Below are 24,315 nucleotides of genomic sequence, written 5' to 3' on the forward strand. Positions count from 1 at the left end.
TGCTGTGCAAACATGAAGATCTGAATTTGAATCACCAGCATCCATGTTTAAAAAAAAAAAAATCAGAGCATAGGCATGCTTACCAGTGTTGGGGGGGAGGTCATAGGGCATAGGTCATAGGTCATAGGACTGTAGCAGTGCATGGGTCATAGGAGCTTGCCAGCTGGCCAACCTAACAAAAAAGATAAGCTTTGGGTTCAGTGAAGTGTTCGGTCTCAGGGGATAAAGTGGAGACTGAAAACATGACACTCAGCATCCTTTGGCTTCTGCAGATGGGGTCTGCACTCTCTCTCTCTCTCTCTCTCTCTCTCTCTCTCTCTCTCTCTCACAAACACACACACACACACACACACACACACACACACACACGAGTGGGTGCACACATAAACTGTATGTGTGTGATTTTTTAAATCTTATTTTAATGGGGATATAACAGTTCAGAGAGCACATTGACCCCCTTCCTTGCCCTGGGCTGCTTAGTTTCCACTACCAATGAGTGTACTGCGTCCCTGCTCATTCACACAGCTTGAATTCATATTGAATGTTTCCTCAGTGTACACACTCAGAAATGCAATTTTAGAATCAAAACGCTTTTTGTACCGTTTGACATTATTGCCAAATTGTTTGATATTATTGCTATAAGCTTTGACCTGCCTCCACTGCAGCTGCCTCAAAAGCCTGGCTCCAGTGTCACTCCAGGCTTGCCGAAACTATAAATTATAATCTAAAATACTTTTTCCCAGGCATAAAATTCATCACACTTTTGAATTTCGTATGAATCAAGCACAAAGAAAGACTTGTGAAAACTGCTATTAAATTTAAAACCTCAGATAAATGGAGAAAAGGTATTTATATAGATGAGTGTCACAAGCCCAGAAAACTAAAATCATAAGCCTTGAAAACCATTAATACCGTTTCTCATTTTTAAACGTAAACTTTGGGTCAAAGTAAAGGTCAAGGGTAGGTTAAATGAAGATGAATGGGCTGGGGGGAGGGTGCGGGGGGGGGGTTGGCATTTCCCCTCCCTCCTCTCTGTCTTGGTACCCAGTTGTTGTATTATGGAGGTTTCTAAATATCTTACAACAACCTTCTAAGCCTCTGTCACATGGGACTTTGAGGGCATACTAGTGAAGCCCACTGTAGCCGGGTCTCTTCTGTGTTAGGATCTCCCCCAGGTTTGATGGAAAATGGGATGAAGTCAATGGGAGCCATAGGAGCAGGTGCCCATGTAAACACTCCTTTTGGGCATTCAGACTCTGTCCTTTGTTTTTTGCACAGAGCTAAAGTTCCTGAGTCATCCCACAAAGAAGCAAGGCTCCCTATATCCTAGCTCATGCTCTATAAGCATTTCACTGACTTAAGACACACCTCACTCGCATTTAGGCAAATAAAAGCACAGCCCCGAACCAGCAGATCCACAAAAGAGACGGTACCGGTACCAGGCTAAGCACGGCTTCTTCATCCTCCAGCACGTTGCTCAAATCTCACTGGCTGTTCCACTTGTGTAGAGACGCTGGGTTGCCTGTGTTGACAACTCTCTAAGTGAAGCAAATCAGAAGACAGAAAACCGTAAAGCTTGTAGAAGCAGTCTTGTGATTACCAGCTTTCCCTCCTCGCCAGAACAAATACCCCAGATAATCTATTTATAAAGAGAAGGGGTTTGCTCTGGCTCCGTTTGAGAGAGTTTCACTGTCACCAGCTGCCCCTGTCTGGGGTCTTTGGTAAAGCCCTTGATCACAGCAGGACTGGAGAAGTAGTGCAGCAAAGCCACCCATCCCAGGACCAGGAGGAGCTGCCACCATGCTCTCTCTCCCTCAGAGGTGCACCTATTGGTCTACTTGGCCTAGACACCTCCCATGCTAACGGTTTCCTGGAAACCAGGCCTCTGTCACATGGGACTTTGAGAGCATACTAGTGAAGCCCACTGTAGCCGGTCTCTTCTGTGTCAGTCTGTTCCTCGGGGTTGGGAAAAAAAAATTAATGACCTCTGCTTCTCAGGAAGATGCCCTATCCAAACCTTCCCATCACTCATTTCTCTGCTAGGATCCTGGCCACTTGGTTTTCTGGTATAAGGTAGTTACTGTGGCTTTGCTTGCCTTCTCTGCCTCCTGACTACAGTCATTTGAGAAATCTCACCTTGCCCTTTCTGGGCTACACCCTTCTCCGTGCTCCCCCATACCAAGGCTCTCCTGGACCACAGCACTTATCCGTTGACTTCCTCTGCCCTTCTAGCACTTTCCTGCGTTCACTCTGGCAGGTCAGCTTGTTCTCTTAAAGCCGAAGCCATGATCCCTCTTCCTTACTGGCAATCTCTGCAGATATATCCTGACTGGGTGCATGCTCAGCCACCAGGACACAGCTGGCTCAGCCTGCCTCTCCATCCAGGAGCTGCTGGGATGGGGATGCTTGGCTGCTGTTTAACTAATCCACCACAAATGCAATTATCTAACCTGATTAGTCACATCAGTGAGGGCTTAAATTGCCTCCACTTTTATAGCAGATGCACAAACCTAATGGAGTGAGGGGAAGGCATTAGGGCTTTTTGTTTTTCAGCAGCTTTAGTGTTTTGGTCACAGGACGCAGCATCTTCTAAAGATTGCGCTTCCACAGTAGAGAAGTTGATATGTTGATGTTCCCAAAATATGCATTGTGGCCAGGTTATCTTGATCACTTGTAATTGGAGTTTGGGGGCAACCTCTCGGGTTCAGGGGGAAACCTCAACTTACTCAAGATTAAATGGTATCTAACCATGACTAGAGTTTTAGAAGCATGTGCTACAAATTGTTTTTTCCAGAGTTGCCCTTGCATCCCCTACCCCAGCCACGATGGTAATGTTTTATTAGCATGTTCTTTTCAATGCCGTTCCTGGGAGTGCAGAAAACTTCGAAAACCGCTGTGTCCTTGCCCTGTCCAGCCTCTCCAAGGTCCTTCCATTGGCTGGGCTCCTGTGGAAGGATGACATAGAGGTACCCATTCAAGGACCACAGCCTCCTGTAGCCTATGTCATGCTTTCTAGAGCTGCGTTCCTTACCTCAGTTCACTGAGTCACCGTGATTTCTTCAGTTCTGGACAGATCTCACCAGAACCATGAAAGTCTATAGGACCCGGGGATGTGGCTCAGTAGGTAGAGTGTTTACCTGGCATGCACAAAGCCATGGGTTTGGTTCCCGAGCACTGAATAAACTAGCATGGTGGTACGTGTTTAATCTTTTGGAGGTGGAGGCAGGAGGATCAAAATTTCAAGGTCATCCTCACCTGCCTAGCAAAATTCAAGCTAGCCTAGAATACATGAGAGCATGGCTCAAAAAACAGTCTAGGAAAAGCGAAATAAGGACAGGAAGGTCTGTAGTCTCAGTGTCTCTAATGCTAGCAAATGTCACCAGTTTATAGCTAAGTTGTATAGGGACTGGGCCCAAATGGGTGAGTCTGTGATCTAACAAGAAGGATCTTAGACAAGGCAGAAGCATATGAAATAAGAGGCAGCCTCAGGTCCTTTCGGAAATCCCTCCTGGCTATAGACATGTTTGTTCTTCTGGGCCAGGTCAGCAGATCTGCAGCCCATTGGAAGGAAGACATCATGGTGGACAGGTTGCTTTCTCCCATCCCCAAATCTCTACTCTCACTCTTCCTCCCTGCCTCACATCACCTTTGCAGCATGTCCTTCTCCTCCATGGTTGTGGGTGCTCCAAGTAGCAGAGGCAAGAGCACATGTGAGCGCCTCAGCTCAGAGGCCTTTCATGTGTCCCTGAGGTGATCCCTCCTGTCCCTGTAGCGGCTGCCATTGACAGAGGGACTCCCCTGTCATGTCTCTGCCCTCTCTACATGAGTCTCCCCTCAGCAGAAATCCTTTTCTTCTGCACCTGTTTCATCTCTGACTGTTATGAAGCTCTGCCTTTTTGATCCTCTCAGTCCTTTCCAAGACCCTCTCACGATCAGGTTATCCCACCCATCTGCCTAAGTCATTCACTCCTACCCCTGCTCTGTGGGTTTCCCCTCCAGGAAGTCTCTGTCCACCACCATGGTAACATGTTACCTCAACTCAGCCCTGTTTTCATGCTTGTGTCTGAATCCTCCTTCCACCCCATTCTGCGGTAATATGGAAGAGGTGAGGAGACGTCCAGGTCTTCTTGCCCCATTTGTCACCCTCCTCCACACACCCGGCCTTGGTAAAAGGATGGTGGACCATCTCTCAGCATTACCCTGCCTTTTCTGCTTTCTGACTGAGAGCCTTCCAGAGGCACAGCCATCACCATCCCAGCCTTATGCTGTACTTTACTTCCAAAACATAAAAATGAAAGGGGGAAAACCCCACCCTTTTAATTCTGTCCTGACATATTTTTAAAGAATTCCGTTTGTTTCGGCTTTGGAAATGCAGCCCTCCCAGCTGAGAGAAGTGTAAGCAAATGGCCATGCAGCCTGCATACCACTGATAAAAATGAATGCAGTGGAAAAGGCAAAATCATGTTCTCAATCATGGGGTCATTTCATGTCATCTCTGTGAGACTCGGTAAACAGCTCCATGACCTCCAGACACTCCCATTTAGTAGTGACAATATAAACAGGAGTAATCTTGGTGTCATCCTGAGTTTCCGTTTGAATCATCTCCCTGTGCCACCCCTGCTGCTTACCTTAAGCAAATAGTTGAATAGCCCAAGTGAGTCAACTTGTTGGAACAATGTTGGAAGCGTCTGCCACTTGGTAAAAAAGCCAGTACAATTTGTAGTCTAGTATGAATGTGAGTAAGTCTGGTGGGAATTTTATCTTGTTTATTCTCCAATTCATTAGGGAGTTGTATTTGCTGACTTGTTTATTTGTGTTCTTTATTTCAAAAGAAAACATGGCCATATCGCGCTCAATGCTTCTAGAGGAACCATGGCTTGGGGAGTAGATTTGATTTCATTGAATTCATTTCCAAAGGTGGTCTGCGAGATCTTGACAGCCAATACCTTTGACTCCAAGAGTTCTGATTAGATTGACTTCTGTTCTTTAACGCCTTCCAGCAAAGACACACTCAACCTCCCGTGGTCCCCTTCAACTAAATCAAACTTGGCTCTCTCTGCCATTTCCTCAGAGTTCACTGGAACTGTGCTCAGAAGATCCTCTTCAGGCTAAGTTGTGAGTGTCTGCAAGGCAGCTCAGCCAGTCGGCAGCTGAGCCTCCCTGCTCTGAGGGTACAGTGTTGGGGACTCTCAACTCATGAACCGGTCACAGGAGCTTCAAGGTCAGGGAGCGGCCTCCTTGATAGACAGGAGGAATATGAATGTTGTTTTTTTAATATGGGATGAAATCCTAGAGATTAATTAAGTATGTAATTAAGTTTACGCAGTGGTTAGGGAAGATAAATGTAATCTACATAAAAATATTAGTGTGTCAGAGCATGGGGATTAAAGGCCAAGTGACAGACTGAAGAATCTGTCACTGTTAGGATCTCATCAGGAGAGCTGGGGGACTGAGGCTTCTAAGCACCCGGCTTGTGTCTGCTGAGGCTTCTTCACAGACGTATTTTCCATGCAGGCTCAGTCAACCATCTTCCTATTTCTAATGGCCTCTGGTAAAGCCCGCGAGTGAGGTTGTATGGCTCCAGCAGAACAGCCAGCCCTGTGTGGAGGTGGAGGAGACAAAAGAGGTGATGCCTTGGTGCTCTCTGAAACCAGGAAGTTGCCAAGCACCAGGCTCCTACCTTGTAGTGTCTTTTCAACTTGTTTTCATGAGAACATCAGAGGAAAGTAGAGCACTTTGGGCAAAGAGAAATATTCACCAGGAAATTCTTTTGCTACTAGATGCTGCAGGCTACACTCATAGGTTCACAAATTTCAACCAGATTGCGAAAAGCTCTTAGCCTTTGTTTGTATTATTTACATCCAGATCTCTGTGATTAAACAATCCTGGCTACATTACAGGTCTGATTTTTATACATGTATAAATATATTGTAATGATAGCAGTAAGACTGGTAAGATAGCTCAGTGGGTAGAGACATGGCACATGCCCATGATTTTTAATAGCAGTAAACCTAACCCAAAATTATACATTTCAAATGAATTATCATAGGCTTTAAGATTATCCATGGCTGGGATCCCTATTTCGTAGTCTCTGAAATAGTATTCAGTAACCCATAGCTGACTTGGGTAGTAATATTGGGAAGCAGTAGCTTTTTCTTAGTTAATTGAATTCACAACATCAGTGCCACTAAGGACAGTCCATCGTGGCCAGTTGCAAAGCACCTTTCTGAATGCCTTTCCCTGGTGACCTCTTCCATTTGCTAGTCTCGGGAAAATGCTGATATCAGAGGCCTGAGATGCTCTAGTCTGTATTTTAAGTTGGCTACCCTGTGGATGTTTTTGTAGCAGTATTTGTGATTCAGAAAAGAGAAGAAAATATAATGATTCTGGTTGCTCCATCAGTGAGCCTCCACCACCATTTGAGTAGCACAATAAACACACTCTAATTTTATCCCAACCACAGAGCCCCGCTGCCTGTTACCATTGCAGGCTGACAAGGAACACAGTAAACACAGCCTTTATAAAAACCAGCCCTGCTCTATCAGCAAATGGACTGTCTCCAGTTTATCGGGATGGGGCCATTTAATTCTGATTATGATAACAGGTCACAGTACACTAACATATTGATCCTCATATGTTCTGTTAAAAAAATGAATGAAGGCACAGAAGCGAGAGGCTAGCTGAAGAGCCCTGCTGCTGTAGACCTTGCTGATATAGGACAGAGTTACCAGCTGTTTGTGCAACTGTTCAACCTCAGCCTGGAGGTTGGTAAATGTAGAGTCAGCTGTACTGCGATGCACTTACAATTCAGCCATTCTTTCTGGAAAACTTTAAATTCCTTAGTCAACTTCGATAAGCAGCATATTGAATGGCCCAAGGCTTCCTCATCTCCTTGTGTGTAACAGCTAAGTTTACACACGGAAGCGTGTGATTTTCATAAAGTAGAAGTCACATTCCAGTATCTTCTGAGTGAGAAACCATTTTAAATGTTTCTATGTATGTTTGCCAGTGTTAGAATAAGTCTTGCTTCTCTGAATTCTCTATACCTTCCCAGTTGTAGTCCTCTTATACATACATTTGAGCGCTATGTCTGAATTCTGGGCTCTCTTTTCTGTCTCAACTACTTGTGAATCACACATGCCTGTCACTCCCATAATCTTTGACTTCTCAGTCTGTTTTCTCCTGAAAGATGGGATTGCCTTGAAATGCCGCTTAGGGGCTAATTACAAGAGATCTCCCTTGTGTTGGAGTCCAAAGTGAATGGCCCCACTTGAAGGAATCCTTTCTATAAAGAAGAGAGTTGTGAGCTAGTAGCAAAAGGTGGTCATTTCACAGCAAATGTATTTTCCTTTTTTGAGACTCCATGTTGAAAGGGAAAAAAGCTAAGTCAATCTCTTCCTTCAGTGGAACCATCTCTGTTTCTAAAAGCCTTGAACTTCTTAAGCCTGACCATCAAAAAGTGCTATTTATCTGGAAGAAAAGTGTGAGAGGGTCAGAGAGACTGAGGAGATCATAAAGGCCAAGGTTGCTGGGAGGCCGCCAAGTCCTTAATGCTGAGCAAAAAGCACCCTCCTCCCCCACCCTAATTTATGTCTGTGCAGCGGGATGAAAGTGAGGCTCTGAGGGCTGTGTCATGATAGGGACAGGAGAGCCTGTGCCAGCCCAGAGGCTCTTCCATGGGCCCTGCTTTCTGCTTCTCCAGAGCCTACCATTAGCTGCCACTGTCACAGTAACACTTCCCATACGCCATGCCAGTGTCCTGTAGCTAGTGTTGTGGCTCAACCATGTCACCACTTGGCTGGACATGGCCTAGAGAGCCAGTTGTTTCGGTACCAACCAGCCCACTCTTTGCTGGCATATTGAGCTCTCCTGAGTTCTGTCTACTTAAGGCTCAATTACTTGCATCCCTAGGTATAGATCACTGTAGAGGGCTTGTCAGTCATACAAGAAACCCTGGGTTCCATCCTCAACACTCCATAATACTCCATAACACTCCACTTATATAGTGACACCTATCTAATCCCAACACTCGGGAGGTAGAAGCAGGAGGATTAGAAGTTCTTCCTCGCTTATATACTGACTTGAGATTCTACTTTTATATACATGACAGTCACCAAACAAATTTGCCATGCCCGTGGGGCAGCATATTTATTTCATGAGGTCAACTGTCTCAGGCTTATCTCCAAGCCTCAATATGGCAGTCACTAAGAGAGGAGGCCTAGTCTCACCTGGCTGTCGTTCTCATAAGAACCTTGCCACCATAGGGGACCTGGGGATTGCTGCTGAGAACTGGGTGTTTGGACATCTTAAAAGGGATCCTCGAGACCCTCACATCTATGCTATAGTGTTCTTGCTTCTGGTCTTTGAGTTCAGTTGCCCATTTCCCTCTTGCTCACCTCCAATTGTTCAGAGTGTGGATGTCTCCATCTTTATAAGAACCCATACTCTCCTAGCCCCTCCTGCCTACCAATACCCCAGGTTTGGTAACCTTGAGATTCTCTGTGATCTGGGTGTCATCTGGCTATCAGGGAAGGAAACGGGGAGAGATACTTATTATTATGATGGTGTTTTATTTCCAATCTAATTGTCCCCAGAAACATGCTGGGAATTTCTCCCTAGAATTTAGAGATTTTTTTTTTTTTTTAGAAATATAATCAGTTAACTCTGACACTTACCATGTCCAGCTCTAGGATGAGCCTGGAAATGGACCATCTAAAGATGCCTGCTAATCTCAGCTTCTGGACTCTTCTGTTTTGCTTCCACTAATCTTGTTTGGAGTGGAGATCTGTCACGGAGTAGCAGTGAAGTGGTCCCATGGATGTTTTCAGACTGCCCAGAACACTAACTTAGCAAATGAAGTGCCACCTACTCCTTCCCAGGAATCGACACCCTCTTCCACTTACTGCTTGTCTGTAGAGATAAAGTTGGGTACATCACTCCATTACGCTTTGATTCTGTCTCCTACAATTGACTTGCCTTGACTTTCCTTACGTGGCTCTTATTCCTGCTACTGAAATACATGCATTCTGGCTTCATTAACTGGGAGAAGAAGCAAAGGTTCTCTCTGAGGCTGTGAGTCATTGGATCTCTGTAAGGGCTCAGGGACAGCATCTCTGAAATGAAATCATGTTTCAAAGGCAGAGGGTAACCACCCAGCACTGACCCCAAAGACGTAAATGTGACTGAGACCCATGTTGTCAGATGGAATATCTGCCATGCTAATTATTTACACTTCCTCTGTTTAATTATAGTTTGAAAATGAGATCATCACTAAGCTGGATCATGAAGTGGAAGGAGGCAGAGGAGACGAGCAATACAAAGTGTTATTTGATAAAATGTAAGTGTTGATTCACGGTGGGATTTATGTCAGGAGAGAGATGGAGAGACTTGTAATTAGACTACAATGAACTTTGTAGCCCAGAAATAATTAAAATGTGTTAATAATGGGAAATATTTTAAACCATGCCTCAAGTTTCTTTCTTGGAGTGTGATTAACAAGGTGTATGTAATTATTTTTTTCAGCCTCCTGGAGCACTGCAGGAAGCATAAATACCTCGCCAAGACAGGAGAAACTTTTGTGAAGCTCGTAGTGCGGTTGATGGAGAGGCTCCTGGACTACAGGACCATCATGCATGACGAAAACAAAGACAATCGGATGAGCTGCACCGTCAACGTGCTGGTGAGCGAAACCTTAATTAAACCTTCTATCTTCACAGCATGCTGCATGCAAACAGCCAGGGCATTCCAGAGCCCAGAGGACAACTGACCTTAGAACACTCCACAGCACATCATAGCTTCCCCCTGCCAAAGGTGGGGGTGGGACGTCCTCTCTGGTGCTGGGAAGGAAGGGCAGAGAATTACCTGTATATCTGAGAGCTTGACTCCCTTCTGAATGTTTCACAATGTCCCTGCTGCGGCTGAGGGTGGCAAGCCATCTAGTTTCATAGCCAAAGTTGCACCTTGTGAATTCCAGATAGGAAGACTCTACCTTTATTTGATCAGAGTCATGTTCTATAGTGAGTGTTCTGAATGGTAGCATCCAAAAGATATATTTCTCCTTCGTCCTGAGAATATGACTCTTTTTGGAAAAAGGCATCTCTCCAGATGAGACCCAGATAGCTCAGTTGGTAAAGTGCTTGCCTTACTAATCTGAAGCCCTGAGTCCAATCCTCTAAAGCATGCATAAAAATAACCCAAGCATGGTGCCTCATAACCCCAGCACTGGTGCAGCAAAGACAGTTGGAAAGTTGGATTCCTGGGTCTCAGTGGGCAGTTAGCATAGCCCACTGAGTAAGCTCCAGGCCAATGAGAGACTCCATCTCCAAAAAAAAAAAAAAAAAAAAACAAAGACAGAAAACAAGCTGAGGAATGAATGAGAGCTTTGCTCATCCTCTTACACTCACACATGCATGCACACCCCCCGACACACACACACACACACACACACATAAGTACACACACATGCACACTGAAGCTTGAGATGAGATTAGCCTGCGATGCCTAGGTGGATAGGGTTAAATCTATTCAAAAGAGTTCTTATAAAAGAGAAAAGAAGAAGTTGTGTGTGGCAGTGTACTTAGAGAATGGAGGCATGAAGATCATGAAAGTTCAAGGCTAGCCTCAGCTATATAGCTTATGTGAGACCAGTGTAGGCTGCATAAGACCCCTGTCTCAGTCCACCACCGGCCAAAAGGAAAGCAGACACAGACATCGAAGAGAAGCTAAGTGAATAGGGGGCAGCAATTAGAGTGATAAATACAGCATCCACAGAACTCTGGGAATCTCTAGAAGCTAGATGGGTCAAGAAACACGTCTTCCCTAGAGCCTTCACAGAGAATGCAAGGCGCTAACAGGCACCTTGACTTTAGAACTTTATGACTATGAGGATGTCTTTGTGTTGTTTGAAGCCACCCAGTTTATGGTCATTTGTGAGAGCACCACAGAACAATAGTGCAGGATGGCACAGATGAAGGGTGGCGAGATGAATTTGGTTATGCTTGACCTTGCACTTCCTTCTTAATGTGCATCTGGGAAGAGCAGGAGGACCAGTGTGCTTTTAGGAAGCTTGATGACGCGCAAGCTCAAGTCCAAGGAGTGGCTAGGCTGGCCAACCTCAAGCCTCTCTATATGAATATACTTCCCAATCTGGCTTCAGGGCTCTCTGCATTTTCGTGCACTTTTGCTCCTATAAGGAACCATAATAGCTGACTATTCTCTGCTTCCCAGAGCTGTCTGTAGGCAGAAATGCAAGACAATACTATTCCTACCATGCCTAACTTCCTTCACTATTCTTCCCAGTCACTGGCCTTGTGATTTCAGGCCATGACTCAGTCATTGAGTAGCATGTAAGCACTTGGCCTTCACTTCCATATCTGCCATTTGTGTGACTTGCAAGTACTTTGAGGTCACCAGACTGGAACTTTTGTGTCAGGAGGAATGTGATATAGCATTCATTCTTTATGGTGTTACCAAAGGGGTTGAGGAGATGGCCCAGTGAGTAATGTCACTTGCTGAGTGACCATCAGACCCTGAGTTTGCATCCTAGTGTCAACGAAAACTCAGGCAGAGTGGCATATGTGGCTATATGCACAGCACTGTGAGGGACAGAGACAGGAGGATCTCTGGGCCTTATTGACTACCAACATAGTTCTAGGTTCAGTGAGAGGTGCTGTCACAGTGGGATAGAGAACAGCAAACCTGACATTCTTCTCTGGCCTCTGAACACATTCATGGGTGCACACACCACACACTAACACACAGTTACACAGAGAGAGAGAGAGAGGGAGAGAGAGAGAGGGAGAACACACATGCACACTCACATACACATGTACACACTCACATACATACACATACACTTTCACACACACACTACACACTCATACACACTAACTCACACACACCACACATACTCACATATACCACACACTCATATAATCATACATATATTAAGGAAAATCAGAAAGAGCTAGAGAAATGTTTAAAGGTTAAGTGTGAATATTGCTCTTTCAAAGGACCTGAGTTCAGTTCTCAGCACCCATATCAGAAACCTTTGAGCTTCCTGTAACTCCAGCACTAGGGGACCCAGTGCCCTCTTCTGGCCTTTAAGGATACTCATACATGGGTACAGGCATACATACATTCATATAAATAAATAATAAAGAAAATCTTAAAATCAGAAAGAAAAACCTGAGATATTTGAATAAGAAAAATTATCAGAAGCAGTCATTTTACTCTCTGCTTCTCTGAGCATCAATGTTGTCTCTGTCCTGCCATGAGGAACGTCTTCTAAAAGTCCTGGTACAGCACAGCCCCTGTCTGCTGTCTGGACAAGCTGTTAAGGCTGATGACAAACATTCTGATAATGAGTTTTCCCTTCCATAAGCATGGGGACCTATGATGTCTGTCAGTGGTGGAAAGAGCATGAGAATCACCTTCCCTTGAACAGCAAAGGAAGAAAGTGAATAAACTAAAAAAGACAAACAGTTCTCCTAACATCCAGCTTCTTAGACTATCAAGTTCTCCTTCAGCTATGGAGGCAAGAAGATGCTCAAAGCCACAGCTGCTGGAGCTGACATCCAGGATAGTAGAAACCCAGGCTGGACATCACTGTCCTCTCAGCATAAAAGAACCATCCTAAAAACAGAGAGCAAAATTTGAGGGACAGAGAAGCCATCCATCGGAGCCAGACATAGACACGACAGAGGTCTCACAGATATTGGCCCAGGCATGTCAAATAACTGTGGGACTTAGAAGATGGTTCAGTCAGTAATGAATTTGAGGATGTGAGCTGGAATTGAAACCGTGGGTACAAGAGAGGGTCATCGTAGTGAGAGGTGGGAAGAAAGGGCTTTTCTCACTCTGAATCTTCTGTTGAGTCTCCGGCTGTAGCTGGAAATGCCCTTGTTACTGCTGGCCTCAAGGGAACCTGGGCTCATTTGAATGTCAGGTGCAGCTCCAGGAAGAATGGGTCTTTCAATACAGAACCCTGCTTGCTGTCCGGATAGTCTGTTTCAGGGAGACTGGCCCTCTTGATCTGTGAGGCTGAAGACTCACTGTGTGTCTGCTTTTACAGTGTTTGTGTTTGCCAGCTCCCTGGGGGCACTCATGGTAGCGTTTAAACATCATTCCTAGATGCTAAATTTCATGATGAGGAGCTCTTCTGGCCCCATCCCTTACTGGGGAATTATTGGCAGATGATAACTGTGGGGGAGGGAGAATCATTCTTAAAAATAAGTTAGTTTAAAAGAAAAAGAATGACTATGTCGGTCCTTGTTGAGTTCCTGGGCTCCAGCTGATGGCCCTTCTCCCATGCATATGTGACAGCATTCATTAGATCTAATGGGTTCTCTCCAAGAAACATAAGACTTAATGTTAAGAGGAGGACATTTTGGGAAGAATTCAAAGGGGAAAATGGTCATTGGATATGATCATGTTTCATTGTATGCAAGTATGAAATTCTCAAGAAAAACAAAAAACTGATATAGAAAATAAAGTGACTCTCATGCTTCCATCCTACAGACCCATATGAGTTGACTCCTGCACCTCTGTAGTGTCCTATGCATAACGTAAGGTGTAGAAAGTAGTCCACAGGGAGACGAAACATCACTAGGTGGAAAGGGTAAGGCAGGGTCTCATGGTGTCACTCAGACTGATTTGAGAATCTCTATATAGCCTGTGCTGGGCCAAACTCGTGATTCTTCTGCCTCAGCCTCCCAGTACTGCCATATACGTGTACACTGCCGTGCTCACGAGAAGTGTGACTTTGATGTAAATATTGAGTCAGATGATATTTTAAAGTAATGTGTAGAAATAGCCCACTTAGTGGAAATCACAAGCTAACTTTTCTCCACCAGGGTTTTTGGACAAGGGGCTTTATTCTTTCAGATTGGTTTCCTTTCTTCCTTCCTTCCTTCCTTCCTTCCTTCCTTCCTTCCTTCCTTCCTTCCTCTATTTCTTCTCTTCTTCCTTCTTTTTTTTTTAAGTGGGCATCCATTTTTCTTATACTGTAGTTTAGAGGGCCTCTCTCTAACACAGTGGATTCTCTGTGGAATCCATTATACATTATAGGTCCATGGAGGTGGGATTCGGCCTTAACAGCAGTGACAGTGGCCCCTTGTGGAACAGTCAGTGTGGCAGTGTTATGTAACTAATGTGTCTTTGCCTTTAAATACACATGGCCAGTGGTTTGGGATGTGTGAGGACACGAATGTCCCCAGGCTTCTCCATCTCTTACACAGGCCGGCCCCAGGATGTGAAGTCATATTGATGATGCTTCTCCTTCCTCCCAATAGTAGACTGCTTATTCAAATGAGACTGGCTACAGTGGTTGAGAGCTTGTGTTTTCAGGCAGAACCTTGTCCTTACTGAAGATGGGTGACTTTCAAATGACCGATACAGGTTTAGTCCTCAAGTGTCTAAAGTGTTTGAGATGTGATCCTTACAAAAGCAAAAAGCAGGACTAGTGTTAGATGCTCAGAGCTCAGGTGAATTGAGAGATCTACTCTACATACACTAGATCCACTGAGTGTGCCAATCATAACTGAAGCATGGATTTGCAATGATGAGTTATTGTAATTTTGCTTTTGCTTTGTTGTTCTTTGTACTGTGTTGTATAATGGAGTCAGATTTTTTTTTTAAACAATGTCATGGTTTAATTTTTTTCAGAATTTCTACAAAGAAATTGAAAGAGAAGAGATGTATATAAGGTACGTGTATGTCTGTGTGTGCATTGTGGTCTCCGAGATGCATATAAAGTAGGTGTGTGCCTTATTGGCTTACATCCTGTGTGTGCCACACTGGACAGCACCTGTGTGTGTGCTATAATCGCTGTGCAGTGTATATAAGGTATGTATGTGCCAAGCTGACTCTGCACCCTGTGTGTGCCTTGCAATCACTGTGGGATGTATATAAGATATGTAATATGCTGAGCTGACCAGTACCCTGTGTGTGAGCTATAATCATGTTACATGTATACAAGGTATGTATATGCCAAGCTGGCCGGCACTCTCTCTGTATATGTTGGTCCCCTAATAAGTCATGTGATCAAATGAGAAATATGGTGATAAATTTTCCAGAAGTAGACAGTATAATTTTGCAGTCTATTCTTATTTCCCACGTGCCTATGTCTTTCTCTCACAAAGATGAAAAATGTTTTGTGTGGCCGGCTGGACTTGATTCTTTATTTGCTTTTAAGATACACTGGGGACATAGCCCACTGGTGGAAAACTTAACCTAGCTTGGGGAGGACCTAGGTTTGAACCTTACCATCATTGGATGATCAAAGCACTTGATTAGAATAACACACTATATTTCTCAATCACTTTTCAGGCTATGTGGCCCCTAATTAGCAAGGTTACAGACCACCTTATTGAATGAGGTTAGCTTGTCACCTGTGGGACAGAAGGTTTGACTGTGTGGTAGCTACACAGAGTGTACTTTGCATGGTTTTGGATTTCTTGGTTTTTTTTTCACTTTTTCCTTTAAAACATATGATATGAATATAATAAACTTAGGAAACAACCAGCCTCTTTGATCCAAAATGTGTCTGGCTGTGGAGTAAAGAGCATCCCTTTCTTCCTGCGGCACAGACTTCCTTTTGATCAAGTCTGCTGTCACTGATGCCTTTTTTTTTTTGTCTTGTGGATTTAGATCTTTATGGATTTCTGTACATATGCATTTTGACTCCAGAGAAATGCACAATCTAGATTGTCTAATCTCATTTCAAATGTTTGAGGAATGTAACTGGAAAAGATGAGAGAAATAAGGAACCCTGCAATAAAATTCTTACCTTTATATATTATCCACATTTTTTCCTACAAAGATGACTTAAAATTATATATTTGTATATGTATATGCCAACATATACTTTTATTTATATATGCATGGTATATATGTCTGTCTGCATATATATTATTATTATTACACTTATTCGTATCAGTTCTTTCTGTGATTTCTACACCAACAGTTTTAAAGGCATTATGAATTATGAACATAGTAAAAAGAAAGTATAGCCATGAGTTACTGTTGAATGTCAAATTTAGTACCTACAGCCCTCAACACAAATTACCTTGTGAGTCCTTAAGAATGCAGTCCTATTTCATCACCAGGTACTTGTATAAGCTCTGTGACCTGCACAAAGAGTGTGACAACTACACAGAGGCGGCCTACACTTTGCTTCTGCACGCGAAACTTCTAAAGGTAAGAAAAATCACTGTACATGTCTATGCAGCTCTTCTTATAAATTCTGACTTTATTTCAAATTTTCCTTTTCCATGACAAATTTTAGTAAACCACTGGCATATGGTTTTATGGGTATGGGCTACAGTCAGTGATAGAAACAAAAATATCCAAGTGCTCTGATTGCAGACTCGGCCCAGCTAATGCCGATCTAACAAGGTGTCAGGTTTGCAAACCTTCAGTGGGCTGTGAAGCGACTGTGACTCAGAACAACATCGATAATTAGGAATGATCCTGGTAGAGCAGCTGAGAGGAAGGGTACGTCATCCTCCTCCTCACAGAGGGCGCAAGCAGGTCCAGACTTTTCTGCAGAGCAGGTCGTGCTGAGCGTTTCCGTGTCGGCTGTTGGAGTCTATAACGTGTGTTGCTAATGAGCAATAGCTCGAGAACTTTCAACTTCGGTGATTCCTTTACTCCTCAGCCCACTCTAAGACGTTGGCCTTCTGCTTGTGCTGATGGGTTGTGTTGTCTCTGATGTTCAATTCCAGAATAGGTAGTAATACAAAGTAGATCCTTATAAAATAGCTAGACCAGGTGGGTGGACAGGTAGATGGGTGGATTAGTAAGTAAATGGATGGATGTGGGAAGAGAGAGGGATAGAGGCATGGATGGGTGGATGTTGGATGATGGATGGGGGAAGGATTGATGGATAGTTGATGATTGACAGATGGATGGATGGATGGATGGATGGATGGATGGATGGATAGATGGATGGCTAGATGGATAGATGGATGGATGGATGGATAGATGGATGGATGAAGGCTGTGCGGATGCATGAGGAGGTGGTGGATATGGATAGACAGGTGAAGAGATGGAGAAACTTCTATGCAACTTCAAGTTTTATATTTTAGAATCTTAGCCAGTCTTTGATTATCTTTCTCATGTCACCTTTATTTAAAAAAAAAAAATCAGAAAATTCTGCATGAGATAAACAAGAACCATTAGAGTGTTTAGTCAATGACTCTTGTTTGCAAATTAGGATAACCTCCCAAACAGCAAAAGTAGAGTGAGAGATAATGCCACAAGAAAAAAATTACATTAAAATGTGTGTTAGGAGATGTGTTTTGGATCATGGGAGTCAAGGAGGATGGTGTTCCAGAGTTAAACACACACACACACACACACACACACACACACACACACACACACACACACACACACATGGCTCTGCAGCATTTGCCTTTGCCTGAAGTGAGCAGGGTCCTGGCAGATAGAAGGCAAAGAGCTGGCTTACTCTTGCTCCCCCTCCACAATCCTGGAGGTTGGATGCCTAAGGACCCCTCCTGTCTTGCAGCCATCTGAAGCTTTCCCAAGGAGTATCAGCTTTGAAGATAGAGATTTCGTGGCATGCCCCTGGAAGCAGCCATTTCCTTTGTAAAGTCCGATGTCTGTATTTATTAGAAATCCAAATGTCAGGAACAGAGTATTTTTGCAAAATGTGAAGGTCTTGTTATTCACACCAGGGAAATTAAAACGGTTTGGCAGACTGCTCACACTCTTAGAACATAAACTTTGTATGTCTGTATAGATGTAAAATGTGTGTGTGTGTGTGTGTGTGTGTGTGTGTGTGTGTGTGTGTGTGTGTGTGTGTGTATAAGCATTCCATTTGCTTAATCTTTGGATATATTGAGGACAGATGGGTTTGTCACTGACTGTGTGAGAGTCTATTCCACAGCCTAGATCAATAGGCTCAATTGCATTATCTCTTCCACTGGGCTCCAAATTTTCCAATTAAATGGTAAATGAAACATAATCTGCCTCCATATTTCTTATACTGTTACATTTTGTGATTTTTTTTTCCTAAATATGTTTGATATTATCAATGTGAATTTGTGCTGGTCAATCAACTTACTAAACAAAATGGTTTGTATTCCTGTATCTATGAATTAAAAAGGTTCTTAAATGCAATCTTTTCTACTATTTTTTTATCAAAAATAAGAATGATTAAAAACATGAGTGTTTAGCTTAGCAGTGAATTTATTCATCTGCAGGCTTACTATAGGAAATATGAGGAACTTCCCCATCCAGATTCAATGTGGTACTTATATGATCTGAAATCATACAATAAGCCTTAACCTTTTGGTCCTTGCCAGTTACCCAAGTTTGGTGTTTGCATCCACAACTTCTACAACTACCGATTGTGTTACACAGACTCAGGTTCTGCTTGCAGATGGGATCTGTAAGGTCATCTTTAATTTGAGCATCTTGTAGACCATATAAAGGTCTCCCAGCTCCTACCCAACAATCGTAGGGATAGGGAGCCTCCAGACTGACAGAGTTCTGTTTGAGGTAGCCCAAGGCTCTGGACTTTAGGAATGTTGTGTGCCTGGGAGTAAACATCTGGTTTGTTACCACCATCAGTGGAGCCTAACTCCCCACTTCTCCATGCCAGTCCGTTTGGCCCTTTGTTCTATGTCCCAGCACCACCATGATACCCACTGCTTGCCCAGCTCTCCTTGTCTGTCATGCCCTTAACAAATGTCATCAGAGCTGGTCCTGTGGTTTGACTATCCCACAGAGTTCACTGGGATATCCCATGCTCTCACTCGCATTTGTTTGGGAAATAATGGCCTGGAAGTCAGTTGCTTCTTTGTAAGACCCTCCCTGTCCTGCCGTAACAGAGGGTCACATTACACCTCACAGATCCATCTGAGAAGCTCATTCCTGCTCTACCCTGAGCCTCCCAGGCCACCCCAGGCAAAGTCACATCTCATACTCTTAGAAGCCTATGGGATCTTCTTCAGGGATATTATATCCCATGATGCACTTGTGTGATAGGTGGCTCAGAGCTCCAGTGGGTGAGTCTCCTGACACATCTTGACCCATAGGCACATGGAAAGACCCCAAGAAACATCAGCTCATTGTTACTGAAGCCCATAACAACAATGGTTTGTTAACTTAATACTGAGGAGTTTCACATGCTTTGCCTGTCAAATGGCCTTAGCTTCTACTCTTCTACCTCTTCAGTTCACTCAAAAATTGGCCAGCACTACCACAAATACTGACAGAACCTATGCTAGGTAGTGGGCCTACTGCTGGTAGTGCAGAGCCACCTCCTTCTATAAAGATAGACTATGGAGTTCCCTTCTGAATGGCCTGTGATCCACAGACATTGTCTGTTAAGGTTTTGAGTGACTTCTGACCAAGGAGAGAGAGCACTCTCATTGCCCACTGAGAACTGTCAGCAATCACTTGCTTATAGTACACCCTGGCTGCCAGGAAGCTATTTGCAAGCCTAGGAGCCCGAGCTTTTCAGGGATTTTCTATTGGGCAAGTCTGGCTCTGCCTTCTCATCCATCCTTCTTGTTAGGCCCTTCAGGGACAGGTTGTACCTCTAGCATTTCCAGGCCTGGGCAGTCTGATAACAGCAGCCCTAGGTCCCTGGCATCAGAGTCTCATCCCCACACTCAATGCCTGCCTTAGTGCTTAGTGATATTATTTAACATGCCCCTGCCTCAGTATTGTTCATTCATTGTTTTTTTCCACAGTGGTCAGAGGACGTGTGTGCAGCTCACCTCACTCAGCGGGACGGGTTCCAGGCGACAACACAGGGACAGCTGAAAGAGCAGCTCTACCAAGAAATCATCCACTACTTTGACAAAGGCAAGGTAAGACACACACTGTCCCTTGGTCTCTTTCATGTATTTCCCCCACAGCACTAGAAGTACAATTCTTTTTTTTTTTAATTAGATATTTTCTTTATTTACATTTCAAATGTTATCCCCTTTCCTAGTTTCCTCTCCAAAAACCCCCTATCCTCTTTCCCCTCCCCCTGCCCACCAACCCACCCACTTCTGCTTCCTGGTCCTGGCATTCCCCTATACTGGGGCATAGAACCTAGAAGTACAATTCTTAACACACGATGTTCACAGAACAAGAAATACATTACATGTTGTGTCTGGAAGTATTTTATGTATGTTCCTCTGGCTCGTACTTATAAGAAACCCCTTTATATAAGAAAAAAACAATAGCTCTTTTAGGAACTCTATGAATAGTAAGGCCTGAAGACATCTGACTATTTTGATAGCTCTTACTTGAGGAACTAGGTCTGGAAGAGCAGCTTAGCCATGTCTGTGTGCTTGGAGCCTTTGGCATCTTCCATTTTCCTATTGTCACTGAAAAATTAACCCTGTGACAAGACGGGCTTTGTTCCACCTTGGCAGTTTGTAGATTAATTGGCTTAAGCAAAATGATATATTCAGTTGACTTTTTCTAAGGGAAAGCTGGCATCATTTTAATCAACCGTCTTACACTTTGTCACTTCCTTGTGATTAGATGTGTAGTCACTATAAAATCTAGCCACTCTGTTTAAGAAATCCTTAAAACCAAGGTGACTTCCAAGCTCCTTCTGGGGTTCCACTGAATTTTTTAATCATGTCAAGGTTGTTCTGTGTCACTCTAGCAGGATCTCAAAAACAGCTGGTGTTTTATTTCCGACTATCACTGTTGGGACAGAACGCTTTGAACAGTAGAAACATCTCACTTTTCAGTGCTGGGACTCCTAGCCTGGGGTGCAGGTGTAGTGGAGCCCAGGGTCTCTGGAGGCCTTCCAGGACCACTTATGGCAGTCATGGTGGGCAATTGTTGGTACTTGTTCCCTTGCAGACCCATCACCCAACTGTCTGGGTCTTCCCCATGCTTACAGTGTGCCTGTGTCTATATTCCTTCTTCTATGAGGACACCAAATGCTGGCCTGTCAGGTTGCCCCACCCTGCTCCATAGAAATGAACTTTGTCTAAAGTGCCTATGTCCACACGAAGCTCTCAATCACAGATACCAGGGCTTAGGACTGCCCATGTCTTTGTGGAAATGCATTTCTACCTACAGCATCCTGTGTTGTACAGAAGAACCCTTACCCTTAGTTGTTATTCACAGGAACCCAACCGTCTTAAAAGTGACCATTTAGTAGATTCCTCTGTGAGCACAAGCTCTGGATTCTCTCCACATCTGAAGTCATCGTATGTTATCTTTTTGCATGGTGTATGTGTGGGTTGCTGAGAATTGAACCTAAGCCTTACATGTGCTAAGCAAGTGCTTTGCCCTCCACCGTTCCTTCTGTTAACCTGTTCATTTCAAAACACCAGGCTGACTTTGAACTTGTGATCCTCCTTGCCTCAGCATCCTTGGCAGCTAGGATAGCAGGCCTATGCCACCTGTCTTCTTCACACAGGGAAAAGTCCAAATTCTCTACTCAGGCCACTTGGAAGGTAGGTTCTTCGTGACCCTATGGTAGACTAGCAGGATGTTTAGAAGCGAGGCTTTCACCATTGGGCTCCCCTTTGCTTTGTGGCTCTGTGGTATGCTGGGGAATGATAACCAGGCACTGGGAAGCCCAGGCAGAGATCCCAAGCAGGAAGCCTAAGGAAAACAAGGGTCTACCACGTCTGAGGAGCACATGGCTCCGTGGGCAGCCAGACTCAGGCTCTCCATGAAAAGCACAGCTCTGAACGGTCTTAGACCCTCAGTTTCTCTGGCTTTGTCTCCCTCTCTTTCCCCTCACCTTACTCTGTGTTTCTGCCATACTTGTTGGAGTCTGGAATATACCAGTCTTGTTCTGCCCAAAAGCTATCTATTGTTCCCCCACACACAGCTCTTTCTTCTCCATCTCAGCCTAAATGTCACCTCTTCCTCGCCCCTGAGTCACCCTCTGTCTTTCTTTGGAGTCCTTTCTTTAATTTGCTACAGGAAGTTTACATACATGCTTCTGTAGCCTCACCGAAGAGACTGTGAGCACTGGAAACAGAGGCTTCTCTTATTTCTTCTCCCAGCATGCCTAATGCTCAGAACAGTGCCTGCTGCCTGCTGCAGGCTCACTGGGGGGGGGGGGGGGGGGGGGGGGCGGGACACGACTCACTTTCCATAGGAATGAGACAGAAGACAGTGAGGTTTTGTTTTTTGGTTGGTTGTTGTTGTTTTTAATGAAAGATAATCTGTTAACTTTCTGTATACAATTGCTCATCTTAAAAAAGAATCAACATGAAGGGGCAAAAATGAATGCAGTCAGTTTGGAATGTTGGTATCCGATCTTAATCAGCAAGAACACCTTGCTCTCATGAGTGAGAACCAGTGTCACTAGAAGTCTCATGGCTGGGGCTGAGCATGTGGGGCTGAGTTTCCCATAATGCACAAGGTGTCCCCAGCACAGAGAACATCCAGCCCAGAATGTCAATAGTGCTGAGGTTGGAAAGCCTGCTTTGAGAGAGAAAGAGAGAGAGAGAGAGAGAGAGAGAGAGAGAGAGAGAGAGAGATCCATGTGACAAAATAGTATAGACAAAAATGGAAAACCAGCAGAGGCCTGTCCCCAGATGTCCCTATGTTGTGGAAACAGAAAGAAGACCATGGTGACGTGGTCCATTGGCTGACCTTGAGTCAGAGTGAGCTTGGGAGGGCTGCGTTCCCAGCTGCCATTCCAGTTGTATTGATAAAACAACAAGATTGGAAAGCCATTTCGGAGTGCCTGCAACATTTCCACCAGAATGTTAAAAAGGATCCAGTCCACCCATCTACACGAGTCTACAACACAGATGCTGGAGAGAACGCCAGTGCATAGGGCAAGCAGTGCCTGTGTAATGAGCTGGCAGCAAAGGGCTCATCTTCATATCACCAAGCAGGATGTGTTCTAGGAAGCCATTATCTTTTATGCAGCCTGGGATGGGCCAGAACATTCTGGAGTTTTGACCTGGAACTCTCCAGAGTTCCAAACAACAGTGCTCCACTTCTGCTCAGACTAGTGGCCATCTCCCTGAACAAGGCCCAGGAAGGCTGCCCATCTGCTCAGGTAGATGCAGCCCAGGAACAGATAGGAGGGAGTAGCTTCCCTGAACTGCTTCTCTTCTTGTCTTCTGCTGAGGCAAACCACATGGCCATACAGGCCCTCCAGGGATGGGCAAGGGCCTAGGAGAACAGGACAGCATGAGGGGAACCTACTCCCATCATGCACCACGGCACTTGATCAGGGGGAATTCTAGGTAATTGTGTTCTCTCAGCACATAAGGCAGTTAATCTCTCCATCTCTCTCTGTCTGACTCTCTGTCTCTGTCTCTCTCTCTGTCTGTGTGTGTGTGTGTGCGCGCGCGCAAGTGCGTGCGTGCGTGCATCTGGGCCCACATACAAGCCCCCAGGGGTGTCCTCTGTTTCTATCCACTTTGAGATGGGGTGTCTCCATGACCTGGAGCTCACTGATTGGCTAAACTGAATGGCCAGAAAGCCCCTGGACTCCCCCTGTCTTTGCCTCTCCAGGACTGGAGTTATAGATACACAGCACAACACCTAACATTTTATGCAGGTGGTAGGAGTTCAAACACAGATCTTTCTGCTTGTTCAGCAAGCACTTCACCCACTGAGCCATCTTGTCCATCCTAGAATGGTTAATCTTCACTTCTCCCAAGTGATACATGTGTTCTAAGAAAACTACTACACATCTAATGGTGTGACTCCTCACAGCTAGAGATATAGGAACTGCTATCTAAGAGAACTTGACTCTGGTGTTCATCCTGGCTTCTCTGTGACTGATTACCATTCTTCCATTTGAGTGATCCTGAAAGGCAGACCTATATAGGAAAAGTGTTGCAAAATGGGTCCCGGTGTCCTGTGAGGTCACAGGGTAGGGGTGTAGCATAGTAGGTGTAGACAGTTTGACACAATGTTCAAGATTTTGACTCACTTTCATTGAGGGAACAAGCTAGACTACATAGTAATTGGAGAACCAATGTTCTTCATACATTTCACTCTCATTGACTTTGTTGTATTGTTCTCTTTTTGTCAACTTGACAAAGGCTAGGTTCATCTGAAAAGAGGGTACCTTAGTTGAGAAAATGTCTCCTTAAGATTAGACTATAGGCAAACCTGCAGGGACAAGACAGAAGCTAAGGAAAAAGGAGAGGCTGCTGCAGGCCACTGTGGTGGTGACTAGCATCCAAGGAACTCAGCAGCAGGGCTAGGAAGATGGCCTGCATGTTATATGAAAACATTTCATATCGGACCTGCCTTGCATCCCACAACACACAGATGAAAAGCACGGGACAAGGCTGCGACCTGTAATCCTCACACTGGGAAAGAGAATCCCAGGAGCATTTCCTG

General features: G+C 44.5%; 1 protein-coding gene across 1 annotated transcript in view; it reads left to right on the forward strand.

Annotated features, from left to right (window-relative positions):
* The window catches only part of Dock1 (dedicator of cytokinesis 1), a 502,961-nt gene that overhangs the window by 428,497 nt on the left and 50,149 nt on the right, over positions 1 to 24,315 (forward strand). The window contains exons 34-38 of the mRNA NM_001033420.2: positions 9,252 to 9,337; positions 9,523 to 9,679; positions 14,665 to 14,705; positions 16,107 to 16,197; positions 19,725 to 19,844. Of these exons, the coding sequence (NP_001028592.1) occupies positions 9,252 to 9,337; positions 9,523 to 9,679; positions 14,665 to 14,705; positions 16,107 to 16,197; positions 19,725 to 19,844 (495 nt within the window). The remainder of the gene's footprint in view (positions 1 to 9,251; positions 9,338 to 9,522; positions 9,680 to 14,664; positions 14,706 to 16,106; positions 16,198 to 19,724; positions 19,845 to 24,315) is intronic.

This window comes from Mus musculus, chromosome 7 (assembly GCF_000001635.26).
Source record: "Mus musculus strain C57BL/6J chromosome 7, GRCm38.p6 C57BL/6J".
NCBI lineage: Eukaryota > Metazoa > Chordata > Mammalia > Rodentia > Muridae > Mus > Mus musculus.